Source organism: Cervus canadensis, chromosome 6 (genome assembly GCF_019320065.1).
Source record: "Cervus canadensis isolate Bull #8, Minnesota chromosome 6, ASM1932006v1, whole genome shotgun sequence".
Classification (NCBI taxonomy): Eukaryota; Metazoa; Chordata; class Mammalia; order Artiodactyla; family Cervidae; genus Cervus; species Cervus canadensis.
The window spans coordinates 3,528,747-3,549,235 of NC_057391.1; the positions used below are offsets into that span (position 1 = coordinate 3,528,747).

General features: G+C 38.2%; 1 protein-coding gene across 1 annotated transcript in view; it reads right to left on the minus strand.

Annotated features, from left to right (window-relative positions):
- The window catches only part of PGGT1B (protein geranylgeranyltransferase type I subunit beta), a 52,187-nt gene that overhangs the window by 22,615 nt on the left and 9,083 nt on the right, over positions 1-20,489 (minus strand). Inside the window, exons 2-4 of the mRNA XM_043470638.1 lie at positions 19,066-19,184; positions 4,597-4,664; positions 506-657 (exon numbers count right to left, since the gene is read on the minus strand). Coding sequence (XP_043326573.1) covers positions 506-657; positions 4,597-4,664; positions 19,066-19,184 — 339 coding nt within the window. The remainder of the gene's footprint in view (positions 1-505; positions 658-4,596; positions 4,665-19,065; positions 19,185-20,489) is intronic.

Consider the following 20,489-nt stretch of genomic DNA (forward strand, 5'->3'; position numbering starts at 1 on the left):
ACTAACTTCTTTTTCTAACCTTTAAAAATATAGAAACTATCTACACTAGAATATAATATTCAACATTCATCCCTTTTCCCCCCATGACTACCTTCAGGCATAAAAGTTTAGACTAAATAAACTTTTAAAACATTGAGACTAAATGTATGTCTGCTTCAAAATGTTAATTTTTAACCCAGAAGGTAAATTAAAGTAGATCCTAATCCTGAAACTATTAAACCACTTATTTATGGAACACTTATTGTCTCCTTTAAAGAAAAAATGAAATAAAAATGGAGTCCTATTATTCTGATTACTTTTATTTTCATTCACATAAGAAATATTTCATTGATTAGGCATTTAAACCACATTATACAGTGAACTTTTAGGTGGTTGGAATAAGAATTTATGACAAATTCTATAGGTCTACTATAGTAATATATTCATTTTTAGTTTCAAAAGATTTTTCTTTAAAAAAAAAAAAAAAGAAGAGAGAGAGAGACAAGTAACAAAAAACGACCTGTACCTTCCATCTTCTAGCTGAAGGGCTCTCAAGCCTGCTAAGCAAGCTTCTTTATTTACCCGGCTTAGGTCGTCTCCAAGAATAACTAGGCATGAAAGGCCAGTGTAGGTCATTGCTATGTGGCCACTATCGTAAGGATGAGCAGTTCCAGGATTCTAGATTCAAAATTAATATAATGTTAATTAGAAAACTGAAATGAAATCTTACTCCATTAAACAATTTGACAAGAAGTTTCAGTAAACAGTAAAATCAAATGTTGTTTTTACTGACTTGTATAGACATCTGGTAGAGAAAAATAAAACTCAATTTCATGTATGTCTCAACATAAGTATTACTGCATACTATCCAGGCACGTAATTTTAAAATTTATCCTCAAGCTTTATGGAAGTAGATTTGATATTCAAATAAACCAAATTATTTAAACTTTCTATTTGATCAACCAGATCAATTATAATTTATGTCTTATAAAGTTAAAAAAGCATGTGGAAATAATTATTTTATGCCATACAAATTCAAATGAAGTATACCACAGTAGTAATTACCATTTAAAAATAATACAAAACAATATAGTTGAAGAATCTTTTCCTATTCTCATATAGTTGAATTATTTGACTTTCTAATAACATTAACACTTAGAATAGCAAATAACAAAAAAATGCAAAGGCTTACGATACTAACATTGAAAAATTCTCTAGGATAAAATAATCTAACTTTTAAAGTTTAGATCCCAAATGAATACTGACTGTAAAAAGTGTTCTGTGAAGCCTGTGAGACTAGTAATCGCCCAGCAGAGCTGGGGAGTCGAACTAGGAGACTCATGTCACCAAGACATGCACTGAACTAGTCTATAGTCTCACTGATGTGACGGCTCCAACAAAACGGCAAAGTTATCAAAAATCTCTTAAGGTTTATAAAATATGTGACTCCTTGTAGGAAACCCTGCAGACTCCAGTTGGCACAGACACAGATAAAATTAACTTAAAAACTTGTTAAAATAAAGTAAAAATGTAAAGCCAAGTAACAAGACAAAGCGCTTAAAGTTTTATAATTATTTTCAAATGGCCAGTCCTATTAACTAGATACTTTAAAAATAATTTCACTTAAAAAATGTAAAATTTCACATTGTACTAATTTATCTCTCTGTTAAGAAAGTTTTGATTTTGACAGACTAAGAGTACCTTTTAAATTCATCCTTCTCATAGGCTTTCCTTCTGTTTTAGTTGGGCTCATCAATAACTGCTTCAAATACCTGAGTAACTGCTCAAAATACTACAAAGTTAAAATGAATCTTATACAAAGATTTTGGTTAAAATAGATTCCACTGCTTTCTACAATAAATGTTAATCTCTACACTGCTGAAAGGCATCAAATCCTGGCTCTATTACTCACTGGCTTGCCTCATTCTGAAAAATGGAGATATTAGTATCCACTTCACAGGGTTACTGTGAAGATTAAATAAAGTTACTATCTATACAGATGCTAGTTATCTTACTGATGATGATGCAAGTGCAAGGCAAATATCAAAAGGGCCACTACTTCTTTGGAGTCATGACCCAAGGGTCTTAGAATCACCAGTGACTTAATCAGAATACTTATCTGCTCACTGACCTTGTATAATTCTTTAAAGAATAAGTCTGCAAGGTGTTCAAATATCCTCTAAATCTGAACTCACCCCACCTATCCAGTCTTACATATACAACTTTTTATATAGTCTCACAAATATGACAAGCAAATCTTCACTGTGGTAACTCTTCCATTCTGAGTTCCTCCTTAGAACTTAAGCTCTAATATGCCTGGATATTCTATTCCACATTTATAACTGACTTCTTAGAATTCTTTTTTGGTTGCTGTTGCTCAGCTGCCAAGTCATGTCTGACTCTCTGAAACCCCACGAACTGCAAGATGCCAGGCTTCCCTGTCCTGCACCATCTCCTGGAGTTTGCTCAAACTCATGCCCACGAGTCAGTGATGCCATCTCATCCTGTTGCCCCCTTCTCCTCTTGCCCTTAATCTTTCCCAGCATCAGGGTCTTTTCCAATAAACCGGCTCTTTATATCAGTTGGCCAAAGTATTGGAGCTTACTTAAACTAAATATCTGCTACGTTAAAAGCACTGTGGCGAATCCAAACATAAATCAAACGTGTACCTTAATCTTCAAGGCAGAAGAGTGGTCTATTTGAATAAGTACAGTACAAAATAGGATGCAATAAGTGTCATGATGGAAATACAACAATACATGGATATAAGATTTTTTTCTGCAGGATGAGAGAAGCTTGGTTAGGTACAGATGAAGAGGGGGCTTTAAGTAGGAGGAAAAGTAAAAGTAAAGCAGAGAAGGAAAAATCCTGGCTATGTAGTATGTGTTAAGGATAGTACATAGTTTCAAAGAGAATACGGGATTTGTTGGAAGAAAGACAGTGAGAAAAGGGGGTTGAGAGGATCCATCAGTGTTTCTCAAAAAGTGTTCTATGGCCACTAGCGGCCCTGAGCATTTTTCAGATAAGTCAATGGCCTACAGGTGGTTTTAGAAGAAAAACTGACGGTATCATTTCATTTATATACTATATTAGAAAATCTTATTGTTTCCTCAGGTTCCCTTGGTTTCAGCCCTCTCCTGGATTCTCAGCCACCACCCTAACAGACAACTCCTTGTGGGCCCGTATGAGCCCACCAGAGCCTCGAGCTCCTTCTATCATTCAACATTCAGACTAACACAACACAGAATGGAGTGGGACCCAGCTTCCCCAGAAAACGCCTAGGTACCAATGAATTAGGGCCATAAATGGGTTTTAGGAGACTCTGTGAACCAAAGGCAAAAAAAGTTTCTTCTTAAACTTTATTCTTGTTAATTCAAATATGCTTTAGGAGAGGAGTGAGGGGGGAAAGGAAGCTGCTTCCTTAAAGTAATGTTATCAAAGAACTGTTTTACTCCAACAAGTGTAGGTATACATCTGTATAGGGTACAGTGTGGTGTAACGGTCATTATTATCAGGGTCACGACTTGTAGATATCCTGTCCATTATGACTAAACGCAGAGCTATCTCTATTTAGCACTGTCTTAGGTTGTAAAGTATTTTATGCATCATATAGAAAGAACAATTTTTACTGATCTTTTTTTCTAGATTATCTAATAAAAGCAATGGGCATACGTGATTGGAGATACTTTAGCGAAGTCATATGACTTTCACATAGGCATGCTTGTCTACAGCTTAAGGCAAAGGAAGAAAGCTGAAGTGATGCCTCTGTCAAATCATGTCACCTCCTTCAAAACCACTGCTATTTATTCCAAAATTTTGAAGCAGAGTATGGAAAAACTGGTAGCATGCCATTTACCTTCAGTTTGGAACCAGATACAAATCTTGATGCACTCAGTGTAGCCAGATATTGGCTTGTAACCATTATATAAGCAGGCTGATCCCATCTAGGAAAAAGTTTCTATTTTGTGAGGTCTTCCACAAAATGATGAAGCTTTTCTCTGCTTTCTATTGTAGAAAAATACTTTGTACACAGAGGAAATACCTAAAAAAGCTTGTTTGGGGTCCACCTCTTTGAAGAAGGAAAAAAGCTTGTCAGGACTCAGATTTTCTGTACCTGCATGTACTAATATCAAAGTCCTGCCTGAAACCTTGGAGACAACCTGCCTCTGTCATGAAGGTCATCATAATTCATCACTACTTGGGCCTCGAATCAGTGCCTTAGCAAGAACGTTTTCTTTCATTCCTAAGAAATGTGAACCAAATATAAAGTCCTACTGTAACCCATGGAAGGTTTCTTAGAGAACAAATGTACTCAAGTACTTTATTTCCATTTTCTCCAGGAAATCACCAATAATTTGTACACACACACAGGTGCAATAGCAACAAAAACATAATTTTTGTAACAACAGGAATTCCTGTGGGCTTACATACTGTGCATTATTTCAGGAAGCAGGGTGGGTACAGCTTTCCCTTAAAAAGTTACAGTTCATAAACACATTTATTTAGCTACACTAAAACTTGGAAACCTGGTTCTTTCCATATACTTTATTAGTTTTCTTTCTTACTAAAATCTCTACACTCCCCCTCCTCTTTCCTCCTAATCCAAACAGGACTAACCTTTGATGGATTGAATGGAATACCCAGGTAAGAAGAGCCTCGGAAACCACAGCGATTTAGATTTGATCCTGGAAAATAAAAACATGTACTTTTAAAGTGTACTTTATTTTCACACAGATTCTAAGGCAGTTCAATTATACAATCTCTCAGAAAAAGCATATTTTAGTACCAAAGCTTTGTCACTATCTCCATTTTCATGCTACCTAATGCTGAATGTCTGCTCTAGGAGCTTTACACGGATTTCTTCATTCAATTTCCAAACCAGTCCAAACCAAAATATGACTTCCTACCAGATACTTTTAATTTCAGCCTATGTCACTGAGTCCAAAATGTTTTCCTACCTTTTCTAAATGATGATTTTTCATGTGACCAACATATTCAACCTCTCATGCTATAGAACCGAAAGCAGAGAAGCACTGATAATAAGTGACATGTTCAAATAGCTGGTTAGCAACACAAATAGTCCCATCCAATGTCTTTTAACTTTAACTCACAGCTTCTTTACAGGGGAGAAAGGTTTAGGTATAAACTGTTCTACAGTTGCAGAAAATAAATGTACTTTACATTTTAGTATTAGATAGTCCTTCATTTTAAGTACAATACTTTGCTTTGTACAAAAGAACACTGAAGTAAGAACTTGGTATCTGCTTATTCAGAGCATGTTTAATCACATAGATATTTTTCATTTTTCAAGATATCAATGGAATATAACTGGGAACCTAAGAAAGAAAATAGCTACACCCATGAAAGGAATTCTTGTGCACTACAGATGGGAATGTAAACTGTTGTAGCCACTCAAAAAATTAAGACTAGAACCACCATGTGATCCAGCAATTTCACTTTTGGGTATATATATTTTTTAAAAAATGACATCATTATACCAAAGAGATTATCTGTACTCCCATGTTCACTGCATTATTCACAACACCCCAGACATGGAAACAACGTAAGTGTCCAACTATGAAGGAATGGATAGAAAAAACGTGAGGTATCTACAGACAAATGTATGTGTGTATATTTATACACACATACATATATATCACACACAAACACACGGGGAGTATGACTCAGCCATCAGAAGACGGAAGTTTTGCTTCTTGCAACAATATGGATGAGCCTAAAGGGCATACAGTTCAGTTCAGTTCACTCGCTCAGTCGTGTCCGACTCTTTGCGACCCCATGAATCGCAGCACGCCAGGCCTCCCTGTCCATCACAAACTCCCAGAGTTTACTCAAACTCATGGCCATTGAGTTGGTGATGCCATCCAACCATCTCATCCTCTGTTGTCCCCTTCGCCTCCTGCCCTCAATCTTTCCCAGCATCAGGGTCTTTTCAAAGGAGTCAGCTCTTCCCATTAGGTGGCCAAAGTACTGGAGTTTCAGCTTCAGCATCAGTCCTTTCAATGAATATTCAGGACTGATTTCCTTTAGGATGGACTGGTTGGATCTCCTTGCAGTCCAAGGGACTCTCAAGAGCTTCTCCAACACCACAGTTCGAAAGCACTCAGCGCTCAGCTTTCTTTATAGTCCAACTCTCACATCCATACATGACCACTGGAAAAACCATAGCGTTGACTAGACGGATCTTGTTGGCAAAGTAATGCCTTGAGAACCCCATGAACAGCATGAAAAGGACATCACACTAAGTGAAATAAACCAGACGAGAAAGACATATGGTGCATGTTCTTATGTACATGTAGTAATCAAACAAGCTGAACTCAGAGAGAGGAAAAGAGTAGTTGTCAGGGCTGGCAGGAGGGAAGATGCTGGCCAAAGGGTACAAACTCTGAACTGTAAGGTGAATCGGTTCTGGGGATCTAATGTCTGTATAGCATGGTGATTGTACTGAACAATACTATATTGTATCCTTGTAAGTTAATAAGACCTTCAGTAGCAGAACTTAAACTTTATCACCACACAAAAAGGTAATTCTCAGGGGAATGGAGCTGCTAACTAGCCTTACTGTGGTAATAATTTCAGTGTATATGTACATCAAATAATCATGCTGTACATCTTAAACTTACATATATGTCAGTAGTATCTCCAGAGTGTTGGAAAGTAATTCAAAAGTATAAACCAAAAAAATGGCCATACCCACATTAAAAAGATAAGTGTGGTTTTAAGAACTATTAGAAAATCAGCATGACAGAAATAGAAGGTAGGAATGTAGTAACAACAGACTGTATATGCATTGCTATTAAAAAAAAAATCAAGCTGACAAACTATTTGCAATAGCTAGAACATGGAAGCAACCTAGATATCCATCATCAGATGAATGGATGAAGACATTGTGGTACATATACACAATGGAATATTACTCAGCCATAAAAAGGAACACAGTTCTAATGAGGTGGATGAACCTGGAGTCTATTATACAGAGTGAAGTAAGTCAGAAAGAGAAAAACAAATATTGTATATTCATGTATATATATGGAGTCCAGAAAGATGGTACTGATGAACCTATTTACCGGGCAACAATGGAGATGCAGACTTGTAGAGACTTATGGACACGGACTGGGGGAGGAGGAGAGGGCAGGACGAATGGAGAGAGGAACGTGGAAACACACACACTTCCATGTTTAAAGCAGATAACCAGTGGGAATGTGCTGCATGACTCAGGGAACTCAAACCGGGGCTCTGGGACACAGGTGGGGAAGGGGGTGAGGTGGGAGGAAGGCTCCAGAGGGTGGGGACACACGCACACCTGTGGTTGATTCATGCTGACGTATGGCAGAAACCAACACAATATTGTGAAGCAATTTTCCTTCAATTAAAAATAGGTGAGTTTAAACACTGGTTCTGAGGTGAGGAACTAGCTTCACATCCCTATGACTGGTACATGACTAATCATAATTGGTTTTCAGGTACCAGACGCTATAACAGGGCTTCCCTGATATATCTGTTAGTAAAAAATCCGCCTGCAATGCAGGAGACCCTGGTTTGATTCCTGGGTCGGGAAGATCTGCTGGAGAAGGGATAGGCTACCCACCTCAGTATTCTTGGGCTTCCCTTATGGCTCAGAGGGTAAAGAATCCACTTGCAATGCAGGTAGACCTGGGTTCAATCCCCCAGAGAAGGGAAAGGTTACCCACTCCAGTATTCTGGCCTAGAGAATTCCATGGACTATACAGTCCATGGGGTCGCAAAGAGTCAAACACAACTGGTGACTCTCCCTTTCACACTATTCAGTTTTATATCTCCTGAAATACTTAGAATAGCAGCTTATACATTAATCCTAGGTAATTTAGGAAACTTCTTCCCTAAATTTAAAACTCTGCACCAAGAATCTTCCCTCATTAACAACAACAAAAAAAATTAACTTAAAAATGAATACTATCTAATGGTGATGATTTTGATGAACATGGTTCTCTTACTTTTGCTAAAGACTTTTAAATTGGTAAGCCATTTAAGACTTGCTAATACATCGTGAGTCATAAAAAGGCTCGTACCCTCTGACTTGGTAACGATGCACATGAATATCCGCTCCAGTAACTTCAAATATGAGACGATCATATGCATAGAAACACTCAGGATAGTATTTTGATGGTAAAAATTTTGAAGCAACACAAAAGTCCAATGGGTTAAATATATAACATATTGTATCTACTCAAAGAAAAGCAATATATCTACTCTATTAAAAGCAATGATTTGGGAAAACTACATAGTAACACAGAAATAAATATGATTAAGAGAAAAGCAGGATACAAAAATATATGGGCACTATGTTTATAATTAGGTGAAGTGTACTTATCATCAAAGCTTCAAAGGGAATAAACACAGTAATTTGTGGGATATGAATAAAGCTGAATGTTGTCTTTGTCATTGTTGTCATCACAAATTACCACAAACTTAGCAACTTAAAACAACACTCATTTATTGTCCCACAGTTCTGTAAGGTCAGAAGTCCAAGGTAGGTCTCCCTAGGCTAAAATATCTACGTGTTGGTAGGGCTACATTCCTTATTGGAGGTTCTGGGGAACAAATCTGGCAGAAGTAAGTTCCTTGCAGTTGGAAGACTAAAGTCTCTACTCCCTCGCCAGATGTCAGCCAGGGCACGCCCTCACCGCCCAGAGGGCGCTCTTGCCACCTCCTGCGTCTGGGCCCGTGTCTCAGAATACAGCAACGGGGCCCAGATCCTTACGCGTAGACTCGCCCTAGTTTCCCCCTTCCGCAGCATCTCTCTCTCCTCCTCCTTCCCTGCACTTTTCTCTTTCTCTTTTGTCTTCTGTAATAAGGGCTCATGTGATTATACTGTGACTGTATGTATAACAACCATAGGACAATCTCCATATTTTAAGATCAGCTATTTAGTACCCTTAACTTCATCTGCAGCATCTGTGGTACCCAGATTAGTGCTTGATTGAAAAACCAGGGAACAGGAATTATGGGGGGAGAGGAGGTGACATCTTCAGAATTCTGCCTAATACTCTTTCCATACTCCAAACTGGATGTAACATTGTATTTTTTTAATTAAAAATAAATTATCCCTTCCTTACCAAGCCACGAGTGCCTTTATCCTTTTAGTGTCACTTGTTTTAATCCATCTTGAATTGGGTGAGGGGTGATGTTAAACAATATATTTTCCTAGGTCCTATATTTTATCTGAACCCTAAAATGTTTTACTATTATTACTTAAATTTTTGCAATCAGCCTTTGGATTGCCTTTTTAAAAGTTATCCTTTCAAGCTACTGATCCGCTGACAGTTCTCTAAGAAAATCAAATCCTATTCCTACTTTTGATGAAAGAAAGCTCTGATTCCCTGTTTCAGGTCTGAGTTTAAACTTCCCTTAAGAAACCTTCTGGAGCCCACACTAACTTTCATATCGAGGCTGACATATAGTAGGGGCTTGAAAAAGGAAAGTTTCTTTAAAATAAAAATACCTTTTCTTCCATTTTCAAAAGGGAGTACACATCATCATCTTAAAAAATTCATCAGGCCATTCTTCCTGGTTCCCGTCAAGATCTGTCTGCTATTGTGAATTCTTTTACAATGCTAGTAAGCTTACCTATTTATGATAACTATTCAAGAATAAACATGAAATTTATTCCAAATTTACAACTGAATACATATTCAGGATAAAGTTTAAACTTCTTTGGAGGATTTTAGATAGCACCCTCCAGTGTTTCTATTCAGTACTAGCAAAGAAAATGTGGTCTGGCTGATGAACATTATCAAGTATAGTTAGGAAAAATGTAGACACTTTTGGGTCCTAACCTCGGCCCACATCAAAACCCTCAGAGTAGGGCCTGAACTAACACATATAAGAAAGAAAAATAATCCCTGCCTGATAACACAGTGAGAATTGAGAACCACTGATTTGGTGAATACATACATAAAGTCAAACTAGTTTAACTTGTTATATGGAAGTAGCTTAGACAGCTATGTATCATAAAAACCCAGATTACTTAAAAACTGAACCTGGGTCAACGGAAAGAAAAAGGAACAGCAGCAAAAATGGACATATGAATGGGTATAATATACATATGGGTATTTATGTGTGAGTGTGTAGTTAGAAAAGGCAGAGGAACCAGAGATCAAATTGCCAGTATCTGCTGGATCATTGAAAAAGCAAGAGAGTTCCAGAAAAACGTGTATTTCTGCTCTACTGACTACGCCAAAGCCTTCGACTGTGTGGATCACAATAAACTGTGGAAAATTCTGAAAGAGATGGGAATACCAGACCATCTGACCTGCCTCTTGAGAAACCTATATGGAGGTCAGGAAGCAAAAGTTAGAACTGGACATGGAACAGCAGACTGGTTCCAAATAGGAAAAGGAGTATGTCAAGGCTGTATATTGTCACCCTGCTTATTTAACTTATATGCAGAGTAGATCATGAGAAACGCTGGGCTAGATGAAGCACAAGCTGGAATCAAGACTGCCGGAAGAAATATCAATAACCTCAGATATGCAGATGACACCACCCTTCTGGCAGAAATTGAAGAGGAACTAAAAAGCTTCTTGATGAAAGTGAGAGGAGAGTGAAAAAGTTGGCTTAAAGCTCAGCATTCAGAAAACTAAGATCATGGCATCTGGTCCCATCACCTCATGGGAAATAGATGGGGAGACAGTGGAAACAGTGCCAGACTTTATTTTTTTGGGCTCCAAAATCACTGCAGTGGTGACTGCAGCCATGAAATTAAAAGACGCCTACTCCTTGGAAGGAAAGTTATGACCAACCTAGATAGCATATTAAAAAGCAGAGACATTACTTTGCCAACGAAGGTCCGTCTGCTCGAGGCTATGGTTTTTCCCGTGGTCATGTATGGATGTTGGACTGTGAAGAAAGTTGAGTGCAGAAGAATTGATGCTTTTGAACTGCGGTGTTGGAGAAGACTCTTGAGAGTTCCATGGACTGCAAGGAGATCCAACCAGTCCATCCTAAAGGAAATCAGTCCTAGGTGCTCATTGGAGGGACTGATGCTAAAGCTGAAACTCCAATACTTTGGCCACCTCATGCGAAGAGTTGGCTCGTTGGAAAAGACCCTGATGCTGGGAGGGATTGGGGGCAGGAGGAGAAGGGGATGACAGAGGATGAGATGGCTGGATGGCATCACTGACTCGATGGACATGAGTTTGAGTAAACTCTGGGAGCTGGTGATGGACAGGGAGGCCTGGCGTGCTGTGATTCATGGGGTGGCAGAGTCGGACACGACTGAGCGACTGAACTGAACTGAACTGATGTAGTTGTTGTCTAGTCACTAAGTCACGTCCAACTCTTTTGCAACACCATGGATTGTAGCCCACCAGGCTCCTCTGTCCTTGGGATTCTCCAGGTGAAAATTTTGGAGTGGGTTGCCATTTCTCCCTTCAGGGAATCTTCCTGAGCCAGGGATCGAACCCATGTCTCCTGCATTGGCAGATAGGTTCTTTACCACTCAGTCACCAGGGAAGGCCAAGTATGTAGAGAGATGTAGTAAAGAATAAAACATGTTTAGCTATTAACCATGAAGAAAAACAATCCCTTTATCTGCATGCTTGCACATGAAAGCTAAGTATTAAGTTACAAAGCTGACTTCTGCTTGATGACTGGGTCATATCTGACTTACAACTTAGGGTCTGACTACTAAACTCATACAAACACCAGCCATATGCCAAGCATCATAAAGACAATGTATTTAGATATTCTCTAAAAAGCAAAGAAACTCACAGAATGTAAAACTTTAATGAGAGTTTAAAAAGATTTATTTTAGTCAGCAGAGTTACTCTGCTTTTCATAAGAAAATGCATTTGCCCTCTTTAAAGAGAAAATTTTTTGGAGACAAAATAAAAATACATAAAATATTATATTTAAATGCTTCCAATAAAAGATAACTTGAGCTAAAATATCACCACATTAATAGTGGTGGTTGTGCTGCTTCAATATAATCCAAAACTTGTTTTGATTATGTTCTTAACTTTCTCATTTTCATTTTCAAAGTTATGTTATTGCACTATGCAAAAAGAATTCAAGTGAATGTGGTGATTGATTTTTTTTAAGTAAAAGTAGACATTTACATTTTATGGCTATAGAAATAATTTCTCACAGGTCTCAAGAAACACAAGGTTTCCTAGTAAGAGAACATATCTTATATGACTCCTGTCTCACGATGTCAAGAAAGATCCACACACGGTAAATACAATAGTACATAGCTTAAAAAGTTTTTTGTATCTATTTCCTAAATTCCACAGATTAGTTTTAGAATAGGACCTAGACCAGTTAAACAGAAGGCAGGTGGGGGATTTTCTGTCATAGAGATTTGAAATTTAATAGCATTTCATCCAACAGAACAGTAAGTTGAGAATTTGGAACTGCAGGTGGGCTGTGAAAAGACTGTGGCATAGCATACCCAATATGTGACTAAGGGCCGCTGGGGACATAAAGCAACCCATGACTGGGACACTATCTTTACATAAAATGCTTGATCTACATGCCTCCCAAACAAGTGTTCTATAATTTCCAAAATTTTTAACGGTCAGTTTAGCCACATGAAACTATACTTACATTTCCAGCATGTTGTTTAAAATTAAAAAAGGAATCAAACTCATTGAAAGTCTACTAAAAAATTGAAATCATTGAACATTTTACCTTTTAATATTAAACCACTTTATCTACATTTCCAAACACTTAATTCTAATTTTTATGAGCTCTATTAAGGAAGAGATACCAGATTAATTTTCCTTTAGACACATAAGACAGCCTCAGAGTTTTCATGAAAAAAATCCGTATGTCACAGAAAAACATACATAAGAAGAGCACTAGATGCATGGGATCAGTGTTGGGAAACTGAAAGTGAGGAACAGGAAGCTGTGCTCTCACTTTGCTCTAACATTAACTAGTTATGTAACTGTGCACAAATGATTGCTCTCTCTGGATCTAAACATCAACTTGTAAACTGGGGGACTATAATATTCCTTTTGTTCTAGCTCCACAATTGTCTGGTTGTGCTCCTGGTCAGAGAGGGGAACAAAGCCCCCAGGTTGATCCCTGATGTTTCCTAAATGCTTCCTGATATTGATGAGAAGGGCCCCAACCCTCCAATGGTCTGACCACACACTTATTACTAGGATACCACTGGGGTCTTTACAACCCTAGGATTAAATGGAAGGCCAGGGATAATTGTGATTAAATATTTACAACGTATTTAACTGCCACCCAGGACAGTTTCCACAAGGGACTATATACTTTCCCAGTACAGCATCATGGGACCTGGAGTCAGAAGCCGGGGATTCCAGTCGGCTCTGTCACTGACATCTGTGCGTGACCTCAGGCAGGCCGCTCACTCACTCTTCCTCTCAATGTCTGCCCCACTTCTGGGAAAGGCAGACTGAGGGAAGAACAAATGTGATGTATTTGAAAACTACTATTAAATAATGCACTCAATTGTTCCTGCCATTGGCAAAATGTCAATATTTGTGTATAATCATATAAATTGGCTTCAGTTCAGTTCAGTTCAGTCGCTTAGTCGTGTCCGACTCTTTGCGACCCCATGAATCGCAGCACACCAGGCCTCCCTGTCCATCACCAACTCCCGGAGTTTACTCAAACTCATGCCCATCGAGTCGGTGATACCATCCAGCCATCTCATCCTCTGTCGTCCCCTTCTCCTCCTGCCCCCAATCCCTCCCAGCATCAGGGTCTTTTCCAGTGAGTCAACTCTTTGCATGAGGTGGCCAAAGTATTGGAGTTTCAGCTTCAGCATCAGTCCTTCCAATGAACACCAAGGACTGATTTCCTTTAGGATGGACTGGTTCGATTTCCTTGCAGTCCAAGAGACTCTCAAGAGTCTTCTCCAACACCACAGTTCAAAAGCATCAATTTTTTGGCACTCAGCTTTCTTCACAGTCCAACTCTCACATCCATACATGACCACGGGAAAAACCATAGCCTCGAGCAGACGGACCTTTGTTGGCAAAGTAATGTCTATGCTTTTTAATATGCTATCTAGGTTGGTTATAACTTTCCTTCCAAGGAGTAAGTGTCTTTTAATTTCATGGCTGCAGTCACCATCTGCAGTGACTTTGGAGCCCAAAAAAATAAAGTCTGGCACTGTTTCCACTGTCTCCCCATCTATTTCCCATGAGGTGATGGGACCAGATGCCATGATCTTAGTTTTCTGAATGTTGAGCTTTAAGCCAACTATTTCACTCTCCTCTTTCACTTTCATCAACAGGCTTTTTAGTTCCTCTTCTCTTTCTGCCAGAAGGGTGGTGTCATCTGCATATCTGAAGTTATTGATATTTCTCCTGGCAATCTTGATTCCAGCTTGTGCTTCATCTAGCCCAGCGTTTCTCATGATCTACTCTGCATATAAGTTAAATAAGCAGAGTGACAATATACAGCCTTGACGTACTCCTTTTCCTATTTGGAACCAGTCTATTGTTCCATGTCCAGTTCTAACTGCTGCTTCCTGACCTGCATACAGGTTTCTCAAGAGGCAGGTCAGATGGTCTGGTATTCCCATCTGTTTCAGAATTTTCTACAGTTTATTGTGATCCACACAGTCGAAGGCTTTGGCGTAGTCAATAAAGCAGAAATAGATGTTTTTTCTGGAACTCTCTTGCTTTTTTGATGATCCAGCGGATGTTGGCAATTTGATCTCTGGTTCCTCTGCCTTATCTAAAACCAGCTTGAACATCTGGAAGTTCACGGTTCATGTATTGCTGAAGCCTGGCTTCGAGAACTTTCAGCATTACTTTACTAGTGTGTGAGCTTAGGTTTTGTTTATTTGTGTTGTGTTTTGAAGAGACGCTGAGATAAAGATTTTTTAACTTAAATTTTAAAAATACAGAACATTTATTGTCAGCACTCAAACAATGCAGAAATATAGATAAAACTAAGGTACCTTACCCGGCCGCCGCCTTCCTCTGTTTTCATCTACCTCCCCTCCACCGAGGCGCTCTGTGATGCTTTTGGAGCTTTTCCTACACACTGGTGTTAACAGACTACTAAAACAAAACACCCCTGTACACGTCGGTATTTATCATTTAACTACATTTGATGAACAGTTATCATGTAAGAACATGTACAGATCTACCTCAATCACCTTATTACTGGGTAGTAGTCTTTACCGGCCTACAGCTTATTTAACTGCTTCACTTTTGGTGGATACTTACTGTTTCTGACATATTACTGTAACAAACAATGCCAACACATCCTTCTACACAGACTTCTGTGCACATGTATTGGTTACCATTAACCTGGCAGCTTTAAACAACGGAAATGTATTAACAACAGAAATGTATTGTCTCATAGCTGGAGAACCCAGGAGGTCAAAATCAGGTTGTCAGCAGGCTGGTTCTTCCGAAGGCTCTGAGGGAAAACCTAGTTTGTACCCCCTCTCAGCTTCTGGCGGGCACTCGGCACTCCTGATGCTCTTTACCACGTGGACCCACCCCTGAGTTCTGCGTCTGTCTTCACCTGGCCTGTCCTTTCTCTCTGAAGGACACCAGTAACTCTTCTTGAGATCCTTACCCTAATTATGCTTGCCAAGACCCTCCTTCCAAATGTAGTCACCCTCTGAAGTTCTGGGAGCATATGCCTTTGGGGGACCATTATTTCATTAGCTACAACACACAAGGATAGGTGAGGGCAAAAAGTTACACTTCTAAAATGCCCTTCCAAAGGTAACAACAATTTTTATTTCCACCTAAAGAGTATTAAATTGCTCTTTTCCCCACATTCTTACCAACTTTTAAAAACTTTTTGGTAAACTGATGTGTAGGGAAAAATAATGTTACCATTCTTGTTTCTACTGCATCTCCCTAATTTCTAGTATCAGTTGATCCTCTTTTCATGTATTTAATGACTATATGTACTTCTTTTGTGAAATATCTATTCACAAATTTTGTCATTTTCTAAATGGCAATGTGTCATCTTTTCCTCAACCTTTTAACAACTTCTTACAGTTGGATATTAATATTTTGTCTAGTATATACAATGGCACAATTTCCTCCAAATCTGTTACTTATCCAACTTTATCTTTCCCTATGTCACATTTAAAAATATTTATTTAATCAAAGCTGCCAAATTTTTCCTTTATGGTCTCTGGGTTCTGTTTAACACTTTTAAGATTTTTACGTCCCCTAGGATTTTATGTGATATCACAAAGTAGGACAAATAGAGAGTTATGAGTTATAGAAAGCATTCTATTCAGCTTGCAAATGCCCTATAAATTTGAAAATACTTGAGGAGCCAGAGGATGGTGTAGGCTAAATGTGAAAATACAGAAAAGAAAAACAATAGGAAAAGGTGTAAATCATTTACAGTCCAACAAGTGCTGATACGCAATGACGCACTACACATGAAAAGAGAAAAAAAAAATCCAAGACAGGTTCATTCATTGACCTCCAGAAGTCTACAATTCAGACACAAGCAGAACTATTTTAAGCAACAGTTAAGCAGCAATGACTGAAAAAGTAAAAAATTAGCAATGGGCTTCAATCTATGAAGTACATGGATTTGAAAGTACAATGGGAAAGACAAGTCTGATGGATCTCAAAAGGGATGGTAAATACACCCAAATTCAAAAAAATTTTTAACTCTCATCGAAGTATAATAAACAGCTTAATGAACTTCTTCAAAGTAAACTTACCTGCATAAGCAGCTCTCTGCTCAGGAAAAAGTACATGACCAGCACCCAAGAAGCACGTCCTGCTTCCTTCTTGGCACTCCCCAAAGCTCAGACTGGCTTTACTGACATTTTTACTTTGTATTAATAGAACAATATACTATGTATTTCTTTATCACAACATATGTTTGTGACATTCATCCAAATTTTTGTATGCAGGTCTAAATTGTCCTTTCCCATCACTGTACGGTGTCCCAGTGTGTGAATTCCAATACAGCACTCATCTACAACACCAATGATGGGTAGTCTGCATATTCCTACTCTGGGCTCCTGTGAAAACTGCTATGAATGACCACTCTAGTACATATCTTTTGGAGAACACATTTTTTCATTTCTGGTTGGATACATACTAGGAAGTAGAATTGCTGTCACAGAATGTATATTTGTTCGGTTTTAGGAAATACTGCCAAACAGTAGCTATAAAACAGTGGTTACAGTTGTGCAACATTCTCATCAACATTTGTTACTTTCTACCTCTCTCATTTTGGGCATTCAGGTGAGTGCACAGCTAACACAATTATTAGGGATAATGCGAAAGTTTCAGATGACAGTTCGCAAGGCTCTTGTAACAAAAGATCAAATAATGAGAAAAGTAAGAAGCCTTCAAAAAGAATATGGTATTAATTAGCTCAATTATGAAGCCAGCAAACAGTCCTTAAAGGCAGATAAAAATAAAAAAGAAAGTAGGAAGCACAAATGAAAAAAATGACTAGTGTTCTGATAATTGTAACCTATAGCATGGGTTTCCTACATTTCTAGAGAGACCATAGCTATTTTATTCCAAGGAAATGAGTATCATAAGTAATGTCTGAAAGTAATACATTTTAGCAGGAACTTCTTATAGAATAGCTTTGCTATATACCATAGTGTATAATTTCCTATCTGTACTATGTGAAATACATTTAGGAAACAACAATTTTATTTAGGACATGCACTGTTAGTAAACAAACAAAAATTACACATAATCTGTAACAAAATTACCTTATATCTGTTTAATATTAATAGACTTTCACTCAGACTAGTGTAAAAAAAAGTTCTGATTAAAAAGGAAAATACAAATTACTTCCATTTTGCAGGTGACTAGAACTTGACCTCACCTCAGCCACAAGCTCCTAGAGAATGAGAACCATATCTCATAATTTACAACAGTCCCTCTGTACAAGTTTAGCAGAGTATTCTTAGCAGAACATTCAATAAATACTACTTACCAACATGTTAGAATATATAACTACTCATCAGTATATCACATATGCTGCTTCATGTCATTGGTGAAAAATGATTAGATATTTATATTAGAATTCTGAAAGATCTAAAACTGCCTAATCACTTTCTAACAAGAATTCATTAACAGGCAAAGACTTTTTAAAATTATAAATAAATACTACAAACTTCAAGTATAATAAAGTAGAAAGCTCAAACTATGTCCAATGGCATCTGCTAATAGATCAAAGCTCTTTCTTTCTAAATAAAGCTTTGGTTTATTATTTCCCCAAAGCTTACCTGGGTGAGATTACTCCAACCAATGAACCACATTATTCAATTATAAATGCTGACTCATAAAAGAACGGTAAGCAGTGATCACACATAAGAAGTACATGACTTTCTGGGAGTTTATTTGGGCTTGATCTAATTCAACTCAATGTTAGAATTTCTAACATTTATAAGTTAAATCAATATTCGATATTTTAAACTTAATGGAGTGAACAACAGAGTTTATAAAACGTGTGTATTTAGCTGATCAGTAATTTATGAATTCTGGGAATTCATTTAATTGATCAAAATATATAAAGTTTTAAGAACCATAAAAATGGCTGAAGTTTAACCAAGAGCTCTAAGAAACCATCAAAGAAACACTAACGGAACATCAGCGGGGAAAGGGGCGAGAGACTGGAACGAAACTTTTTGATGGCGAGGAGTTTTTCAGTGAAGAGACAGAAAGAACGGCTGAGAATGGGAAGCAGCGAACGCTCCAGAACTAATCAGACACGAACGGGGACTACCAGTCGTCGGGCGGCAGCTGTCAGGAGGACGTGCGCACCAGCACGGTGCACAACTGTGAGTCCCCGCGAGCCTCAGAGCCGTCTTCTCCAGGAACGGTGCCTACCTCTGGTCAGCTCCTCGCTCAAACAGAAAGGGAGTGTCGCATTACCAGGAAAACGCAGATGAATAAAATACTGGGTTGGCCGAAAAGTTTGTTCGTGTTTTTCTGTAAGATGTTACGAAAAACCCGAACGAACTTTTCAGCCAACCCAATATGCTAATGGTTTGTGAATACACGAAGATTTCCGAGTCCAACATATGTGTTACGCTAGGTACAAACAGTCACATTAAAAATAAAATGCTAAAAACTCACTCACTGTCTTCTGTGGGAAGGACCTGCAGGGAGTAAATCCACTCTATTATATCATCCTTGTTCACCACATCTAAGGAGTCCAACATATCCAGCCCAGAGAGTGCAAAAAATGCAATAGTCAACCTAAAAAGAAAAAAACACAAAATTCCATCTTATCAAACCAATGAATTCTGTTTCAGAAAAATAATAAACTCATTCTAACTTTACAATAACTTAAACAATAGCCCCAACTTGTAAAACAAAAATACCCAATTTATTCTTATAATTTAATAATATCAATCAAACCTTTGTTTTAATTTCTAATATAGGGACATTTAAGGCTTAAGAACTCAATCCTACTCATCTGAAGTACACGTGAATTCACTGAAGCCAGGTTATGAGCAACCTAAAGGCTAAAAGTAGAATTGAGAAAGAATTCCATGCACCTAATCAGTATACATAAGGCCAAAAGGATGGAAAATATATACAAATCTCAATTTTCACTGATTCACCAAGAGCAATTTATCGGTTCAGTAGCTCAGTCATGTCTGACTCTTTGCCACCCCATGGAAAGCAGCACGCCAGGCTTCCCTGTCCATCGCTCCCGGAGCTTACTCAAACTCATGTCCATCACGTTGGTGATACCATCCAACCATCTCATCCTCTGTCATCCCCTTCTCCTGCCTTCAATCTTTCCCAGTATCAGGGTCTTTGCCAAGGAGTAAGTTCTTCACATCAGATGGCCAAAGTATTGGAGTTTCAGCTTCAGCATCAGTCCTTCCAATGAATATTCAGGACTGATTTCCTTTAGGATTGACTGGTCTGATCTCCTTGAAGTCCAAGGGACTCTCAAAAGAGTCTTCTGCAACACCACAGTTCAAAAGCATCAATTCTTCGGTGCTCAGCTTTCTTTATAGTCCAACTCTCACATCCATACGTGACTACTGGAAAAACCATAGCCTTGACTAGATGGACCTTTGCTGGCAAAGTAATGTCTCTGCTTTTTAATATGCTGTCTAGGTTGGTCATAGCTTTTCTTCCAAGGAGCAAGCGTCTTTTAATTTCATGGCTGCAGTCACCATCTGCAGTTATGCTTATACTTGGTGCTCAATTTTTAACGATGTTAGAATAAATCTATCATTATTCAAATTTGTTTATAAATAATGTGACCCCCTTGGGAAAAAAGGGGGAATAAGGAACACTAAAAATGCAAATGCATTTTAACTCCCATCTCCTCGAAATGAATAATCTTTGATGAAATGGAACACTCTAAAGCAAAATCCTTCCCCTCCATGATTGTGCACTGACTCAGAAAGCTAAGTCTGTGCTTTCACATAAAAACGAGTCCCCTTGGTGGTTGCTTTTTACATGAAGAGTTTGTTACATGTATAGTTCCTTTCCTGTTGAGATGCATTCTACAGTGTTGTCTGATTGAACATGGCTATCTCA